The sequence below is a fragment of the Bufo gargarizans genome, chromosome 2, assembly GCF_014858855.1.
Source record: "Bufo gargarizans isolate SCDJY-AF-19 chromosome 2, ASM1485885v1, whole genome shotgun sequence".
Classification (NCBI taxonomy): Eukaryota; Metazoa; Chordata; class Amphibia; order Anura; family Bufonidae; genus Bufo; species Bufo gargarizans.
In genome coordinates this window covers 630027458-630045832 of record NC_058081.1, presented here as the reverse complement: position 1 = coordinate 630045832, position 18375 = coordinate 630027458, and the positions used below count along the sequence as shown (strand labels likewise).

Here is an 18375-nt window from a genome sequence, read left to right as displayed (position 1 = left end):
CATAACCAGTATGGACCTGTGTGGATATAGAAATTCAGCTAGTTTCCAGATTATCTAATATTCTGGATTACTGGACAGTCATAGAACAGTATATAAAGTAAAGGTAAAGAACTTCAAGGACAATGTAAGATAATATGGTCTTGAAATAGTTTATCCCTGATCAATCCTCTGGTCAATAGTGTTGAGCGTGAAAATCGCCAATTTGAGAATATTTAGAATATAATGCTATATATTCGTATTCGCGAATAGTGTTGATTGCAAATATTCTAATCTCGAATATCGGCACTTAGCAACATCCCTAGCAACCAGTAGGAAAGTTGCCTACCACTTAGTGTTAGTCGCGAATATTCTAATCGCAAAGTTTTTATCGCGAATATATTACATTGCCGATTTTTATAATCAAGTATGGAGATCACGAATTCTCGAATTTATGGCGAATATTCGGGCAAAAATTCGCAAAACATCACGAATTCGAATATTGCCTATGCCACTCATCACTACTGGTCAATATGATTATGCAGATTTGTTCTGGAACAAATGTAAACTATCAGAATGTCTGGGGTATCAAATGCCGCACCGTCTGCTTTTACATGTGGTTTTTAGTGGTGTTCTTCTGCCCTTTTGCATTTTTAGTCACCTTCCTTGAACTTGTGGTTTTTGCAGTGTTTTATGTGGCAAAATCATCAGCTCCAGATGTTAGCTTAACGTCTATGGGAAATATGAAATGCAGGACACACATTTCTTTTTGCTCCTCGCATTGCCTCTATGGTTTCTTTTAAAAAAACGCAGCATGCTGGAGCTCTTGGCGTTTTCACATCACCATCTCTATAGAGTCAAAATGCCACAAAGGAAACACTAGTGGTAAGACACACTGACCCTGGTTTACCAGTCTGATAGATGGTGGAAGCTTAGGCAGGAGGTCTAGACCTGCATCATTTATCACAGGAGCTCAGGGTGGACGATAAATCTGCAGCCAGGATAGACACTTTCCTCGGACTCTACACCAACTATTGGTTGTCTTACATTGAGACAGATTTATACACCAGAATTGTGGCACAAGGCCGGAGCTTGGCCGCGCGACATTTTGGTGCATCTTAGGCCCCATGCCCCTTGTTGAGCATGTCCGAAAAAGTATACAAACCCTAAGTTATGCCAAATTGCTCCAAGTTTCACTACTTTTCAGACAGATTTTTGGCTCAGGCACATTAGTAAATCGGAGCAACTGTGCGCAAAAAATGCCACCACAATGTGCCAAAAATTGCAGGTGGAAAAAAAACTGCTTGCACTTATTCTGGTGTATTTATTATTATTTTTTTAACAAGGGTGAGGTTCAGGCCCATCTATAGTGCTTTTTTACTGTTGCTCTTACAGAATCCATATGTTTTGTACTGTATGTGGTGTATAGAGTTCTACAAGGATAAGCACGGCAGTGAGCTCAATACTCACAAGACAGCTCCTACCTGTGCCTGCTCTGCTCAAAGTTCTGCATAGCATATCAGTGCAGGAGACCCTACACCAATGTGTTATGCCAGGCTTGAGTGGAGTGGGCACAGGCAGGAGCTATGCATAGCACATCAATACCAGAGACCCTACTCCAATGTGTTATGCCAGGCTTTAGTGGAGTGGAGCAGGCACAGGCAGGAGCTATGCATAGCACATCAATGCCAGAGACCCTACTTTAATCTGCTATGCCATGCTTTAGTGGAGTGGAACGGGCACAGGCCCTGCACTGCACAGCACAACAATGCAGGAGACCGTACATCAATATGCTATTCCAGGCTTTAGTGGAATGGTCACAGGTAGGGAACCCTACACCAATGTGCTATGCCAGGCTTTAGTGGAGTGGGAGCAGAAATGGGACCCCACATCAATGTCCTATGCCCAGCTTTAGTGGACTGGGCGCAGGCAGGAGACCCTACACCAATGTGCTATGCCAGGCTTTAATAGAGTTGGCGCAGGCAGAAGCTCTGCATAGCACATTGCTGCTCCTGCCTGCATAGCACATGGGTGCAGGATACTTAACTTATGGATCTGTTATGTACAAAAGAAAACTAAGCTGAGCACAGATTTACTAACATAGTGATAGTTTATTGCATGGTAGAGATTTGGGGTTCCGCCTGCTCTTACAAGTTAGTTGATATACTTTTCTATGGCCATCTGATAATCCAGAATATTTGCTAGTCCCACATACACCTGTTAATGTTAGATAAAAGGACTTTTCCCTGTAATTATTTATGATGTGACAATGCCTCTATGTGTGATTTGTTCTGCACCTCTGATAGAAATGTAAAGCTTTGGACACACGGATTGTGTAACTTCACTTTGCTCCTATTTTGTACATCATGGTAGAACATAGAAAGGACCTGCTTATTCCCTATTCACAGGACAGGGATATGTATCTGATCAGCTGGGCCTCTGCAGCTCAGGAAAATGGAGGCCCGTGTCCCCCATAAGAATGGAGCAGCAGACAGAAATACAAGCACTTGGCTATCTTTAGCAGCCCCATGCAGCTGAATGGAGCAGCAACGCACATGCGTGTCTGACACTCCATTTAAATGGGGGAACACATGCACCCTTTCTCATGATTGGTGGACACCCCAGCTGTAAAACCCACATTGGCCAGACATTTCGTTGTTGTAAGGTCCATTTATTGGGAATGAATGTTCTTCTAAAAGCTTGTTCAAGATAAGCAGCCTGAGTAAAGGTGCCACCGATCGCCCCTTGAACAAGCACTCATTCACTGGGTGAAGGAATTGTTCTTGTGCACACAGAAATCATCTTGCCCACAGATTTACTAATGTGCCTGTGGCTACAATCTGTCTAAATAGTGGCACAATTTAGTGCAGCTAGAATTTCAACACTTTACTTTCCCGAAAAGGATGTGGCTCTGCAGGAAAGAGGGTTTCGCCTAAGATGTGACATTTAGTGCCAAAAGTGTGCCACAATACGGTCTCAAGGTAAGCCAATAGTTGGTACAGAGTTAGGCCGAATGCACGCGGCCGTGTTCCGCAGCCGTGAGCAGTCCGTGGTAACACGGCTTGGATTCCTGCTGAGAGCAGGAGCGCACGGCGTCATTGGTTGCTATGACGCTGTGCGCTTCGTGCCGCCGATGCACTACAGTAATACACTGGTATGATCTATACGAGTGTATTACTGTAGTGCAGCGGCGGCACGAAGCGCACAGCGTCATAGCAACCAATGACGCTGTGCGCTCCTGCTCTCAGCAGGAATCCAAGCCGTGTTACCACGGACCGCTCGCGGCTGCGGAACAGTGGCCGTGTGCATTCGGCCTTAGGCTACTTTCACATCAGCGGTTTTCATTCAGGTGATGAGATTCGGCACAGGATCTTAAAATCGGGAAAAAAACGCTTCTGTTTCATTTAATACATCCCGATGCATGCATTTCCAGCACAATTGACATATTGATTTTCATGTCAGATCTGGTTTGTTCAGTTTCCCAGACTGGACACAAAACCGCTGAAAGCTGCGGTTTTGTGTCCGGTCAAAATAAAAAACCTGAACAAACTGGAACGAAATGCATCCTGTTCTGGATTGTTATGTATTTTTTTTCATTGACAATAAATAGGGGACAAAACGGAAGCGTTTTGCCACCGTTTTGAAATCCCCTGCCGGATCTCAAAACCGGAATGCAAAAACTATATTTGAAATTAGCCCTTAGACAAAAGTGTCATCCAGCCTGTGCCTTTACACCTCCTAGAGCAGTGATGACTACCCTCGGGCACTCCAGCTATGGTGAAACTACGACTCCCAGCATGCTCCATTCATTTCTAAAACAGCCAAGCAAGTGTGCATCTTCGGAGTTGTAGTTTTACCACAATTGGAGTACCGGAGGTTAGTCATCACAGTTCTATAGTAATAGCTCGTCCCCATACAGGGGGCAGATTTACTATGTAAAACATATGGTTGTGTGCATGAGGTCTTACATCTCATGCACAGGAACGTGCGTGGCCCATGCCTGTATTGCGGTACAGAGCGAAGACACAGAACTGAAGCACTAAGAAGCGCTTCCGTGGGGTTTAGGTCCATGCCTCCGCACTGCAAAAAAATGTAACATGTTATTTTTGCGGTGCAGACTGAATGTTGCGGATTCGCATCCACAAACAGCAGGCACACGGCTGGTGCCCGTGCGTTGCGGAACACCATTTGTGGTCCGCAGCAGGTGGCGTGCACACATTCGGGTGCATGAGCCCTTAGGGTTCATTCACACAACGGATGACATCCATGTGACGTCAGTGTTGCATCCATTTTTATTTATTTTTGCAGATCCATTGTTACAATGCCTGTTTTTGTCTGCAAAGAATAGGACATGTTCTATCTTTTTGCAGGGTTATGGAATGGACATTCAGATGTGGACAGCATAGTGTGCTGTCTGCACTTTTTGCAGACCCATTGAAATTAATAGGTCTGCATCCTATCCGCAAAAGATGTGGATCGGATGCGGACTAAAAATATGTTACACGTGAATCGGGCCCGTAGAGGAAAGCTCAGTTCCTGGTCTATATTGAAGAACCCTCCACCCATATGCTGATTAGGCAAGCTAGGAGTTATACTTCCACAAGAGCCAGCGATCACTGGATTCTGATCGTACCAACCAATTAACCCATTTCCAGGCATCTTTTAACACAATCAAGAAGTGGTTAGTTTCTGTACCCCACAATAGACTCTGAAATACTCTGTGCTAGTGGTGGAGAAGTAAAACATATAAACATGGCTTGGATCGAGTAGAAATGTGTAAAGTGATATAATTTATTTTACGGTCGGTATAATGTTACTATTTACACATGCAGAATGGCTATTAGTACAACATATACATTTATTATATACAGACAAACTAAAATATTTTACCGCTGAGTAATCACGGGCTGAAGATCCAGGGCCCAAGTCCGACAGTAAAAGTGAACTTATTCAGAAAAAACTGAAATCAAAACTATACATGAGCAGCGATTCCAGAGAACTGTGTTAAAAAAAAAAAAATCCTTAAAAAGTATTCGGAGATTTGATTGTCTGCAGAAAAGCACATGGGAGGGGGCCGTACTGCAGGCCGGGCAAGGAACCGACCATTACTCGGTTATTTCTGACTGAATTCCCTCTTAAAGTGAAATCTATGGTAATTCTGAAAATACTTGCGTTACTTATCTTATACAGAACCAAGTTAGGCTACATGCACACGACCGTATGTGTTTTGCGGTCCGCAAAAAAAAACAAAAAACAAAAAAAACACGGATGACGTTCCGTATGGCATCCGTTTTTTTCTTGCTGCGGATCCGTTTTTTTTGCGGATCAATTGTAATAATGCCTATCCTTGTCCGCGAACTAGAAAAAAAAAATAGTACATGCACAATTTTTTTTGCGGAGCAACGGAACGGACGTACTGATGCGGACAGCACACTGTGTTGAAATGAATGGGTCCGCACCCTATCCGCAAAAAAAAAAAAACTGATCGGACACGTAAACAAAATATGGTTGTGTGCATGAGGCCCTACTGGTTTGGTTCTCCATTCACAGCCAAAGTTAAATTGAAAATTGTGCTGATTTCCTGTTACCACAAAGCATGCCGTTCCAGGCGCTCAAGTGGAAGTTACAGCAGTCTGTTTCTGGGGACAACCAGCAGAATTTTTCGAAAAAAACTGCTCTGGATGGGAATGGAGAAGACCATAAAAAAAAAAAACTTTAATTCTGAGCAAAATCAGTTCAGCAAAGGATCTGCAATCAGTCAGTTTTATAATGAGGTATAGATAGACACTATGAAATGTTAAAAATGGACTTACACTTTTAGTAATGTCCAAGGTAGTTAATAAAATCATATAAATGACAGATTGGACTCCAATGTGTATCTTTCATGGCAGAAATTAGAGGCCGAATTAGCAGCTTGTGCTGCAACTGATCCACATTGGAATTAGTCTTGTTAACCATGGTCATTGAATGAGGCTAAGGCCTCGTTCACACTTCAGTGTTTAGTCAGTGATTTCCATCAGTGATTTGTGAGCCAAAACCAGGTACAACTCTAAACACAGAACAGGAGCAGATCTTTACCTTCTACCTCATGTCTGTGGAGGCTCCACTTCTGGTTTTGGCTCACAAATCACTGACCAAACACTGAAGTGTGAACGAGGCCTAAGGCCTCTTGCACATGGCCGTTGTGTGCCCGTGGCCGTAGTGCGCCCACATACGGCGGGTCCGCAATACATGAGCACCGGCTCGTGTGCACTCCACATCACGGATGCGGACCCATTCACGGAGATGCGGAATGGAAGCACGGATCGGAACCACTTCAGAGTGCTTCCGTGGTGTTTTTGTCCGTGCCTCCGCACTGCAAAAAAAAATAGAACTTGTTCTATTTTTTTTTTGCGGTGCGGAACGGATCACGGACCAATTCAAGTTGAATGGGTCTCGATCCGTTCCGGCCACCGCACAGACGTTGCCCGTGCATTAAATGCACGGAACAGACCCACAACGGCCGTGTGCAAGAGGCCTAATCCTCGCGTTTCTACTCTGCCATGCTGCTTACCCTTCCACTGCGCGGTCAGAAACTGCTGTACATGTAAACATGGGTAAGGAAACTCCATTCACACGCATAAGCTGTGGATTTCACATGGCATAACCACCGATATACGTGGTCATAAAGGGGCCCCTTTCACACTAGTGAGTTTTCCGCGTGGGTGCAATGCCTGACATGAACGCACCTGCACTGAATCCTCACCCATTAATTTCAATGGGTCTGTGTACATGAGCGTTTTTTCATGCATCTCTTCTGCGTTGCGTGAAAATCGCAGCATGTTCTATATTCTGCGTTTTTCACGCAGCCCTGGACCCATAGAAGTGAATGGGGCTGCGTGACCACAATTGCAGACAAAACTGACTGAACTTGCTTGCAAAATGGTGCGAGTTTCACTGAACGCATCCGGAGCCAATCCGTCTGGACACGATGGGTCATAGCAGTGCTACAGCATAGCCACCCCTTATACCCGACAGCAACTGTGAAGCTGCTAAACTGATGGGACCACTCATGTGTATTAGGGTTAGGGTGCTGGCATATAGGTACATGTAATCCTATCTGTTCACAGTGCTCCGTGTCCTACCATGCAGTAGGACTTGACATAACTGGACTACAGGACAGCCATGCCAGAATGTCCTTACCACAGCAGTAGAGGAAAGTTACCATAATTGTATTCATGCGCCAGGATGTGACCTGCATCACCCATGCCCATCTCAGGGTACAGCTTATAACCATAGCACATGTTTTGGAAAGTTGCTCTTAATTAATCTACTCATTAGTTTCACAATCTGTCCTCTCATGTATGTGAACGCTGCAATGCCACTGGGGTCATTATATGGGCGCATGTTAGCATCCACATCACAGCCACAATACCCAGAATATTCTTTCCAGTCCGCAAAAAATACAGATGACATCCGTGTTCATTCCATACTTTGCGGAGCAGAACAGCTGGCCCCTAATAGAACAGTACTATCCTTGTCAGACTGTCCGTTATGAGGACAATAATAAGCAATGTCCTATTTTTTTGCGGAACGGACATATGGAAACTGAACGCACACAGAGTAATTTTCCGTTTTTTTTGCAGACCCATTGAAATGAGTGGTTCCGCAAAAAAAATAAAAAATGGAATGGACATGGAAAGAAAATACGTTCGTGTGCATGAGCCCTAATACAAATAACTTGCACCAGAAAAAAGGTAAAATTCTACATCAGACCCTGTGGCTGCTTAGACATGTAATGCAGCGGTCACTCTTTGGTCTCTGTACCCACCCACACGTGGTTATGCCAGGCTATGGTCATTACAGGGGAAAAGAAAAAGACAAAAAACCTGATCATTACCAGTAATGTTAGCAGAATCACCAAAAAGGCAACTTTTGTAGAGGGCCATGTACCAGGAGATGTTACCAGTTCTGATTAATACTGTTCGGCAGTTTGCATGGCGAGGATACATACAAGAGGAACTGAGCTGGATGAGGCAAATCAAATGACAGTTGCACCCACAAGGATGCATTAAAGGGGTGTCCCAAAATTCATCATCACATCCACAGGATAGGTGCCTGACTGATGGTGATTCATCTCTATGGTATTGATGGAGATTAGCATTACACACGGCTTCTGGTCAGCAGTCCAACAGATGAATGATGTGGCCGTGCACATGCAGCTCCTCCATTTTAGTGAGTAGTGGGAGATCCAGACCCTTTCACCTATCCTGTGCACAGGGGATATGTTTGAAGGGCATCTGTCAGCAGATTTGTACCTATGACACCGGCTGACCTGTTACATGTGCGCCTGGCAGCTGAAGGACATCTGTGTTGGTCCCATGTTCATATGTGCCCGCATTGCTGAGAAAAATTATGATTTAATATATGCAAATGAGCCCCTAGGAGCAACGGGGGCGTTACCATTACTCCTAGAGGCTCTGCTCTCTCTGGAACCGACAGGGCCCTGACTTCCTCCTTAGGTCTCATGCTGCACCATGCACTTTAGTGTGCGGCGCAGGTGCAGTACAGAAGAAAACTGTTGGCAAGTATCTTTCCTGTACTGCACCTGTGCCAAATACTGTAGTGCAGCGTGAGACGTTAGGACCAGGCGTGTTTACATTTACACTGCCTGTCACCGTCAGTCAAAGTGCAGAGGGTGCAGTAGTTGCAGAGAGAGCAGAGCCTCTAGGTGTAATGACAACGCCCCTGTTGCTCCTAGAGGCTCATTTGCAGATATTAAAACATTTTCTCATCAATGCGGACACATATGAACATGGGACCAACACAGATGCCTTCAGCTGCCAAGCGCACATGTAACAGGTCAGCCGGTGTCATAGGTACAAATCTGCTGACAGATGCCCTTTAAAAGGGGTTTTCCAGGCTCCTCCTGGTATTCATTAAGTATTTTCAGGATAAGTCATCAATATCCAGTCCGTGCAGGGTTGTGCTGCAGTAACTACACTCCGCTTCTACCTCCAGTGCTGAACGCTGATCGGTATGGGTGCAGAGTCAGACCCTGACTTGGTGGATACCGATGACCTATCCTTAGGATATTTCATCAATGTCAGGCGCCTAGAAAACCCTGTGTGGTCAATAACATTTTTATTGCAGAGGTGTCCTGCTCTTTCCACATCCCTCGGTGGCTACGTCCTGTGCTGCAGCACCCTGCGCACAAATCTGTCAAGCTTTATAGGAAATCAAATTAATCACTGCAATATCTTACACCCAATCAGCAGCAGGTGCTGAGAGCAGAGAACTGCAGACGGGCCCCTATTAGAGTGGCGGGTGCCTGCACAGCCTAGCAGCTGGGGGGGGGGGGGGGAGAGACTGTTTTTGCAAAACTTAGAAGGGGTCCCAGCGCTAAATCAGCATTGCTGTCCCTTCATTCTCAGGATTGGTGGGAGACCCAGAAATTGGGCCCCTACCACAGAGTGATGGTATAGCCTAGGGAATAACCCTTTACCTACCATTTACATTATTATTTCCCTGCACAATGGTATTCCCATTCACTCACGGCAAGTACACCAGCACCATTCACTTGAATGAAGCGGCGTCGATGTTCCCTGCACATTAGATGGCCAGAAGCATAGCTGTGCAGGGAGTAATCAGAAAGGGTGTGTGATCTTTGCGGGGGAAGGGTCTATGATCTAAATCCAATCCAAATGTGTTATTATGCAATAATTGAACACAACCTGTTTTTCTCTTGGAGAAGAGTTACACCAGGTCTACGCTTGCTTCAGGTCTGAGGAATGTATATAGACAGTGCACAGAATTGGCCACTAGAAGTGAAGAGCCATGTGTGCATCGTGTCGGCCACGTCCCCGGACTGAGGCGTGTTCACGTGTGCCTGTAGAGCTGACGTGTAACGTCCATGCATATGAATGATCTAGATAGAAGAAGGTGTTTCATCCATACAGACCAATGTCCTTTAAATATTTATATAAAAATGTTCTGTAAAAAAAAAAAAGTTGTTACCCCTCCCTGTATTATATAGGATTCCAGAAAGGACTATTCAGACCAATAAAGTTCGAACCCCCCAGTCCCAAAAAAAATAAATCTACTCCATGTGGACTGAATCTTCATAGCCCTTAATGAATCCTCACGATTTAAAGAAAAGGACTGTAAGTTCGGCTTCTAATCGTTCTCCGCCTCATGTGCTGGTCTCTAGGATAGAAGCTGCCACGTGAATCCTCAGTGCAGGTAAGTGCATCACCATGTGCTGTACCGCCACCTTATGGCTCCACCTTGACTCCGCCTATAAACGGCAAGCCTGTGGGAACATTCCTCTTATAATCTACGTACTCCTGCCCAAAGAAGTGAATTAGTGAAAATTCCTCCTCCTCGACTCGCTCACGAAAAAACCTCCAGGATGCCAGAGTGTAGCCAAATAGGCAGACTGGATTACACAGCAGAACCTGCAAAATGCAAGAGAATTGTAGATAAAAACTAAAATATATACGTTACTGGTTATATTCTTGTACTTTGGAGGCAGTATTATAGTGGTTATATTCTTGTACATGAAAGGCTATACTAGTTATATTATCATACACAAGTATTTTAGTTTGTGTCCCTAGGGTAGTATTGTGCAACCTGCATTTATCATTGTCTTTACCGTATAACTAAGCAATAATTACTGTAACATTAATGTTCTTAATAGCTGTAAGGGAAATTACAGGTTACAGGAAACCATTGTATTATTAGATGTAAATGCAGAAGTTTCATTCCTAGACATCAATAAAACAATACATAGGTAGAGTGGTCCGGAAACGCTGACACTGAACTAGCTGTAGTAAAGAAAAGGTGCACTCTTGACGGTCACCAGATAATAAGCTCGTCACATGCTGCCTGGCTGCTGGGACTCCCAGAGATCACTTGTAATCTGGGGGGGAACCTGGCAGCAAGTGTGCAATTGCCCTGCAGAGCCTCCATGGGATAAATGAAGCATTACACAGCTCCCATAGAAACGAAGGGGCTGTCTTTGTAATGCAGGGGTTCAACAACCTCCGGCACTTCAGCTGCTGTGAAATTACAACTCCCAGCATACATGCCTGGCTTGGCTGCACGTGTAACTCCTATAGAAGTTAATAGAGCATCCTGGGAGTTGTAGTTTCAGAAAAGCTGGCGTGCCGGAGGTTGCTGAACCCTGGTGTAATGCATGAACACCCTTTCAAGACGCTCCCTGACAATGGTTTAGCCTACAGCAATCTTATGTGTATCAGGGCTCATTCATACAACCATATATTTGAGACTGCATGCCTTCCGCAATCTTGCGAAACAGATATGGACCCATTCATTTCAATGGGGCTGCAAAAGATGTTGACAGCACACCGTGTGTGGTCAGCATCTGTACTTCCGCTCCGTGGCTCTGCAAAAAAGATAGAATATTTCCTATTCTTGTCCACAAATCATTAGGCTGGCCATTCTGTTCCGCAAAATGCACAAGGTCAGTATCCGTGTTTTGCAATTTTCAGACTAAAAAACACATACAGTCATGTCAATGAGCCCTTAGTCAGCATTCCATAGTGACCAAATGTGATATTATACAAATCTTTAATCCAAAACAACCCGTATTTCCCTTAGAGAAGAGGCACAGGCTGGAGTAACACATCAGGGGTTAACAACAAGCTTTTACCTGGGTCCCAATGCTCCAGTAGAACCAGCCTACATAGGACGGGTGCCTGAACCAGGCGTAAACACCACTGGTCACCAGAGTGTGCGTTTCAGATTTCTCATTTTGTACAATGTGATTGAAATTGGATCCGGCTGTGAGCATAGCAGATTTCCTCAGGGCCTCCCCGAAGAGAACCATGAACAGCCCGATGACGCTCAGCCACGTGATCTGCTTCATTTCTGCAAAACAGGATAGAGGAGAGCCGTCAGGATAGAGAAGAGCACCGACAAACCACGGGACTGAGGGCCGATTACTTCTGTGGGGATTTGTCATGTCGTGTTGCATTTAAAGGATATTTAGATTTTTTTTAATGCTCCAGTGTACATGAAATATAAAAATGGAGCATCTTTACAGCTACTCCTAAAGGCTATGGACACCTTTGAGGACATTTGTTTTAGTAGTACTGCATTTTATTTATTTTGGGCTAAACATAATTTTTGGTCTTTAAAATGTTCTAAGTTTGTCGACTCCACGGCCAATCCGGCAGATCTGTTCTGTATCGGTACTTTCCTAACTGCCTATAAACATTCATTTTCGTTAAATTCTTATTAAAATTATTATTTAAGTTAAAAGGGGTATTCCAGTTATGGCAAATTATCCCTCACTAGTAGGACCCTCACCAATATAATAGTTATCCCCCTATCTTGCAGATATGGGATAACTGGAATACCCCTTTATAGGAGTATTTATGATTTGTCATGAGTTCAGAGATAAGGGCTACCAATCTTGTTGTCAGAGCAGCTCCAATAGTCACTGAAGAGAAGCACCAGTCTGCAGATGCACTGAAAGTGAAAGCTGTAGAGGACAAACTGTTGAAATTTTTATTAAACTCTAGCGCAAAGTACAATGCAATCATATAAAAAAAAAGTCCCGTAGCCTTTGATTATAGAGAACATGTCAGCTAGGGAGGCTCATCTCCGTGCAGGCATCAGATGCGACGCTGGTGCCGGGGAGCGAGGAAAGTACAATTTGTATGCGGGGTCGGGGGAGACATTATAGGTCTTGGATAACCCCTTTAAATGAACCAAATAGGACAGCTGACTGGCTATCGCTTAGTGTATGCAGCTCACATGCAGAACTATGATCACAGACTGCACAACAGTGCCAGTAGTTCGCCGACAGACCTAACAACCTATGACTCTGCAGGTCAGTTCCCAACCTAACAAGGACACTAACCTGGATAAATGGTTTGCTCTATAGCGAATTCTACCCAGGAGGAGATGGCGGCCAGTGTATATTCCAGACTGTGGTTCAGCAGGAAGGAGTCCAGAGACAGGCTTCTAGGGTTGTTCATCGCAGTTATTAAATATTCGGAGTAGTGGAAGAATGAGAGCGAGCACATGTACCTGGAAACGAGAGACAGGCAGAGGGCGAGAAATCAGAAAAATGTCAGCTTTAAAACTATTTAAAAAAAAAAAAAAAGTGCCTGGCAAAGGGGCTAATTTATACATTGGTCTTAAAGGGGTCCTATACTGTTAACTATTCCTGGCAGGTCTCTAGGAAAAGTCAAATGTGTGTTCAGTGGCGTCTCACATAGAAATGTGTCCCTTTGGCTTTTAGCACAGGGGTCTCTGGGCATATTACTTGCCTACTGATTGTTAGCGGTGTAGCCAACTTTGGCAAGGAGATCCATAAGCTAAAAGGTAAAGCGAGAAGGCACTCAAGAAAATAAAAATGTTTAGGGCCACTTTTAGTTATTGATGGGGTCCCAGCTCAGACCCTCCATTATTATGATCTGAAATGTCAGGATATTTTCAAACTGTAGGGTCGCTTAAGTGTAAATTAAAAGGGGACATGTCACTAGATTTGGGGCTCTAAAACACTAGCATGTCCTTAAAGTTGTTTTTTTTTGGGATTTAGTCCCTTTTTAATGAGCCCCCATAGCTTCTCATACTTAGGCCAGACACAGACGAGCGAGTACAATGGGAGAAAATTGCTGATCTAAAAGGCATTACAATGATTTATAAGGCTGTGTGTCCCTGCGAGACCTGGAACGTGCTAAATTACACTAACAGCATTATGTCAGTGTAATTCAGTAGATTTCAGGTCTCACAGGGACACACAGCCTTATAAATCATTGTAATGCCATGCAATCCTGTTGGAGTTTCTCACACTTAACTCGCTCATCTGTGTCTGAAGTTAAAGGGGTTGTCTCACTTTAGCAAATGGCACAAAAGTAATACAAGCCACTTACTAATGTATGGCGATTGTCCATACTGCCTCCTTTGCTGGCTGGATTCATTTTTCCATCTCATTATACACTGCTCAGACCCAGGGGTTATGACCACCCTGCAATTCAGCAGTGCACACTATAGGAGGAGGCGCTGGCCGGGACTGTGGGAGTGCGCATAGGTTGCTGCTTTTTCCTGTTTTAGTGTGCAGGCACGTCCACCGCCGCTGGCTCATAGGGTGGTCATAACCCCTGGATACAAGCAACGTATAATGTAATGGCAAAGGAGGCAATACGGACAATCACAATACATTAATATTATTTTTCTCTACATGATAAATGCCATTTGTTGAAGTGACAACGACTAATACCGACCTGCTCCCCACTGCTCCTGTCCAGCAATGTTCTGGCCGTGGTACAGATGGGGTCACGTGTGCTGCTACAGCCAATGACAGGGCTCAGGTTTGACGTGTCCCAAAGCGGAACGCCACTGCTGGGGACACATCACTGCTGAGGCTAGTCATTGGGTGTAACGGCACACGTGAACCCATCTGTAACCCAGCTGAAAGTAAACAAGCTGGGGACCAGAAGATTTGGCGCATGGAGCTAGTGGGCTGGGCCGGAGTAGCTGGGGGATATAATTCTTTTATTAAGTACCACATCCCAGGGGGCTAATTAAAAAGGGACCGAATCCTGGGAAACCCCTTCATACAGCTGGGTTTTATCTTTGTAACCAGCCCTGGACATTTTAGTAAAATAATTCTTCTATTACCCAAGATAATTCCGCCACCGGTGGGTGCATGTGAAGCTAAGAACCGTACACCTTGCCTCATTGCGCATGTAACACGCACTGTACTGTCCTCGGATTCATCTGCACTGCCGGCACCCGAGGCTCTCAGACTTTTTTTTATATCTTCTATGTTAATATACAGTAGACTGAAGTTACAGATCTAGAGCTTGAGGCTGCACTACTGAGAGATTCTAATCACATCACGTTCCCTTCTGACATCTGTCAGCACATTTGGTGACTTCATGTGGATCCAAACCCCCAAATACATCAATGTCTACACATGGCTGCCACTCTCCAGGCCAGGTATTTGAGTCCACATACAGCCTCTATAATGCTGCTGCTGCTGCTCCTGACAGACACTTGAAGCGGAGATGTCATCGGCATCTGTCAGCAGTTCAGGCTTAAGGCCTGTTTCAAGAGATTAGGTCTTTAGACCAGAAGTTATTAGGAAGTTTTTTTCCCCCAAAATATTTGTGGTTTAGGGCTCATTCAGACGGCTGTATGCTATCCGCAAAAATGCGGATCCGTTTTTTTTGCAGATTAGATGCTGACCCATTCACTTCTATGGGGCGCCTTTTCTATTCCACAGTTCTGCAAAACAAATTAAACATGTCCTATACTTGTCCGCGAAAATCAGGACATGGCCCCATTGAAGTCTATAGGTCCAGAAAAATAGGGATAGCATTCAGTATTATTGCAGACAGCATACGGCCGTCTGAATGAGCCCTTACTTTAAAGGGACACTGACAGGCCCGATAAACATATTTAGTTATTCCTATGCCGTCATAGATCTATTAAAGTGTATTCCAATGATATAAGAGTACCCCCTGTCCGCATTTTAAACCATGTAAAAACAACTTTATAATCATCTGTCAATCACCTTCCTTTATGCCCAAGGGGCGTTTTTACTCCTACCTTTGTGCCCAGCCGCGCCTCAACTGTCGCTTCCTAGCACCGCCCAGCTCATTATTATTCACTGCGCTGGGCGGCTCTTACAGTCCCCGATCCTCCCGAGCCGTCGCAGGCGCAGCAGGAGACGCTGGCATTGAATAAGGGACGCAGGCGCACTGCGAGTGAGGGTGCCGGGCAATTTATCCGGCGCACGCGCAGAAGGTACAAGTGAGTTCAATGCAGCAGGAGACCCTGGCATTGAACTGACTTGTACCTTCTGCGCCGGATAACTTGCCCGGCTCCCTCACTCGCAGTGCGCCTGCGGCCCTTATTCAATGCCAGCGTCTCCTGCTGCGCCTGCTCGGGAGGATCGGGGACTGTAAAAGCTGCCCAGCGCAGTGAATAAAAGTGAGCTGGGCGGCGCTAGGAAGCGACTGTTTGAATAGCTTCATGCATTCCCCATGTAATAACAATTCTGGAGCATCTATTCTTATGACTATGTATCATTCCTGTATTATTTGTACTAGAAGTTATAAATGAATTGCTATTAGCCTTCAGTAAGGGTACAGAGGGGGGGTAACCAGTTGGGAAGAGGAGGGGGGGGGGTGTATCTGCACAGACTGACAATAGCAGCTCTGATTGGATAGAGTCAGTCTGTGCAGGGACACCCCCCCAACTGGTTACCTCCCCTCTGTACCCTTACTGCAGACTGCTAGCAATTCATTTATAACTTCTAGTAGGAATAATAAAGTAATGGCACAACATGGAGCCATAACTATTCTGGAGAATCTATTCTTATTACATGGGGAATGCATGAAGCTGTTAAAACAGGCATGTCAGGAGCAGTGACAGGTCTTCTTTAGAGGCCTATACTCGGCATCCTGCTCTCAGCCTGAATGACAAGGTAAGTGATCGATCGTTATTACTTACCACCCAAAGTGCCTCCATGGTGACTGTGTGATGCTCACCAATAAGCCACAACCAAACGCAAAGCCTAAGAAGGCAGCTCGGATGGCGACCTGCGGGCACAGATAACAGTAGTGATGTCAGATGATGTGATCACAAGTGACATGCTCCCGACCCCCACTGCTCTGCTGTCAGCTCATCTTAATTTGATCGCTGGAATCCTCTTAGCTGAAATCTCCTCGGTGCTGACCTGAACACTAAAAAGCCAGCACTTAGAGGGGATGTCCAGATGGCTGTATGTTCTATTACGGCAAACACAGGACATCATAGAGCAGGAGGAGGGGGTGTTAAACCCTCTACAAGTCAGAGCAGAAATACGCTGAAGGCCCTGGAGGATTCACCACCACCATGCAATACATTCTCAGGGCTCATGCAAACGACCACAATTGGTCCGGGAAACGCGGTCCATGGGTCGTCTACATCTCCCGGGTCAACCGCAGATCCCCTGATGAACAGACTGCCTCACAGTAATATCTGATTGTGGGGCTACTGTACTGTACTCATGATGTCAGCACCGTACATCAGAGACCCATGTAATACAGTCAGGGGAGCGGAGGTCGGCCTGGGAGACGCGGCCGACACACGGACAGTGTTTCCCAGGCTGATCACACGTTATTAGCTCTTACTCATTGATTTTAATGGGAGATTCAAATAGCTGAACCCGGAAAGGCGGAGGACCTCGGTGGGCTACCCCTAGACCAGCTGAGCTCCCACAATGCACTGCTCTCTTGGAAGGGAAACAAAATATCAAATTATTAAAAACCAAGATGAAGAGCAAAGGATCATTCAAACCCTGTATGAAGATTTAAAGGATTTGCCCACCGAGGACCATCCTCTGATTCTGGGAAAGAAGGGTTAACCGACAACGTGGCTGCCATTACAGCTTTTATAAGAGGTTGTCACCCAAACTGCCGCCTAGATCTGTAGCGTATATAGCCCCCCCTTACATAGAGAGATAGATTCAGGAGTCTGGTGACTACCAGTAAACATGTTGAAAAGAGGAAGATGATGACTCAGGTGCCCCCATTTTCTTGATTTGCTTTCATCCATCAGAAAAGTATCACTTATCCTGCAAATAAGTGATAGGTTTCAATTGTGGGTCGACTCCTTTCAGCTTTGCAAAAAGTGGAGATGCCCTTTAAGTCCCATAACGGTGGCTGTGATAGAAAGTAATGCTCTGCCTTTAGGAGTAGCTGTCTGCACAGGGGTAGTGACTGAGTCTACAGGCCCAGAGGGCCACCCTCCACGTGCCCTGCCTCCCTCCCGTCCATGCTGTACCTGGTAGAGATGAGCCCGGTAGAGCAGCAGTAGGATCCCGTTCACAAGGGCTACAAACACGAGCAGCGTGATCCTCCCCGGCGGGCCGCCCAGCAAAGTCTCCCCCGGCTCCGTGTACCTGCTGGTGATGAACGGCAGCCAGATGACCGATACCCCGAGCAAGAAACTCAGCAAACTCACTCTGCCCTCCACTATCAGCCCATTGCCGGCCATCTTGGAGGAGGCAGAGAGGAACCCGGCCGCGCACTTCCGGTCCGCTCTCTAGCTTAGAAGACGCGAACGAGGAGGTGATCGGACAGAGGGAGCGACACCTGCTGGTTGGATTTTGGTAGTGCAGCGCTGTGCTATTCTACAGGATATGTTGCGGTGAATGATTTTCCAGCCCAATAAAAACTAATAAAATGCAAAAAAAAAAAAGGACCAGTTTACTGTCATTGAATGGGAACTTAGAGAGGTGTAACTTGAAACTCCCGTACTACTGATGTCTTACTCTGTGTGATCCTTACATGACACAGGACAGTTTCTTTCTAGTCAGTAACAGTAAGCGGAGGTATTGAAAATGTAGGAATAAGCATATTTATAGAAGGTATGAATATGACTTTTGCCTGTGAC

At 45.4% G+C, this 18375-nt stretch overlaps 1 protein-coding gene across 1 annotated transcript; it reads right to left on the bottom strand.

Moving 5' to 3' along the window:
• Positions 1-8800: 8800 nt before the first annotated feature.
• On the bottom strand, positions 8801-17992 carry ICMT (isoprenylcysteine carboxyl methyltransferase). Its single transcript, XM_044282146.1, has 5 exons — positions 17764-17992; positions 16450-16538; positions 12845-13014; positions 11630-11847; positions 8801-10412 (listed from the first exon to the last, which is right to left on the bottom strand). Exons 1-5 carry the CDS (start codon positions 17974-17976, stop codon positions 10230-10232), a joined length of 873 nt encoding a protein of 290 aa, XP_044138081.1. The 5' UTR covers positions 17977-17992; the 3' UTR covers positions 8801-10229.
• Positions 17993-18375: the final 383 nt, after the last annotated feature.

Bases quoted from the DNA above. Each gene is read 5' to 3' on its own strand.
- ICMT (XM_044282146.1), bottom strand. From the start codon at position 17,976: ATGGCCGGCAATGGGCTGATAGTGGAGGGCAGAGTGAGTTTGCTGAGT. The intron at 13,015-16,449 runs GTAAGTAATAAC...TCTCGTTTCCAG, and splicing joins CCATGGAGGCACTTTGGGTG to GTACATGTGCTCGCTCTCAT. The intron at 11,848-12,844 runs GTTAGTGTCCTT...CCTGTTTTGCAG, and splicing joins AGAGCAAACCATTTATCCAG to AAATGAAGCAGATCACGTGG.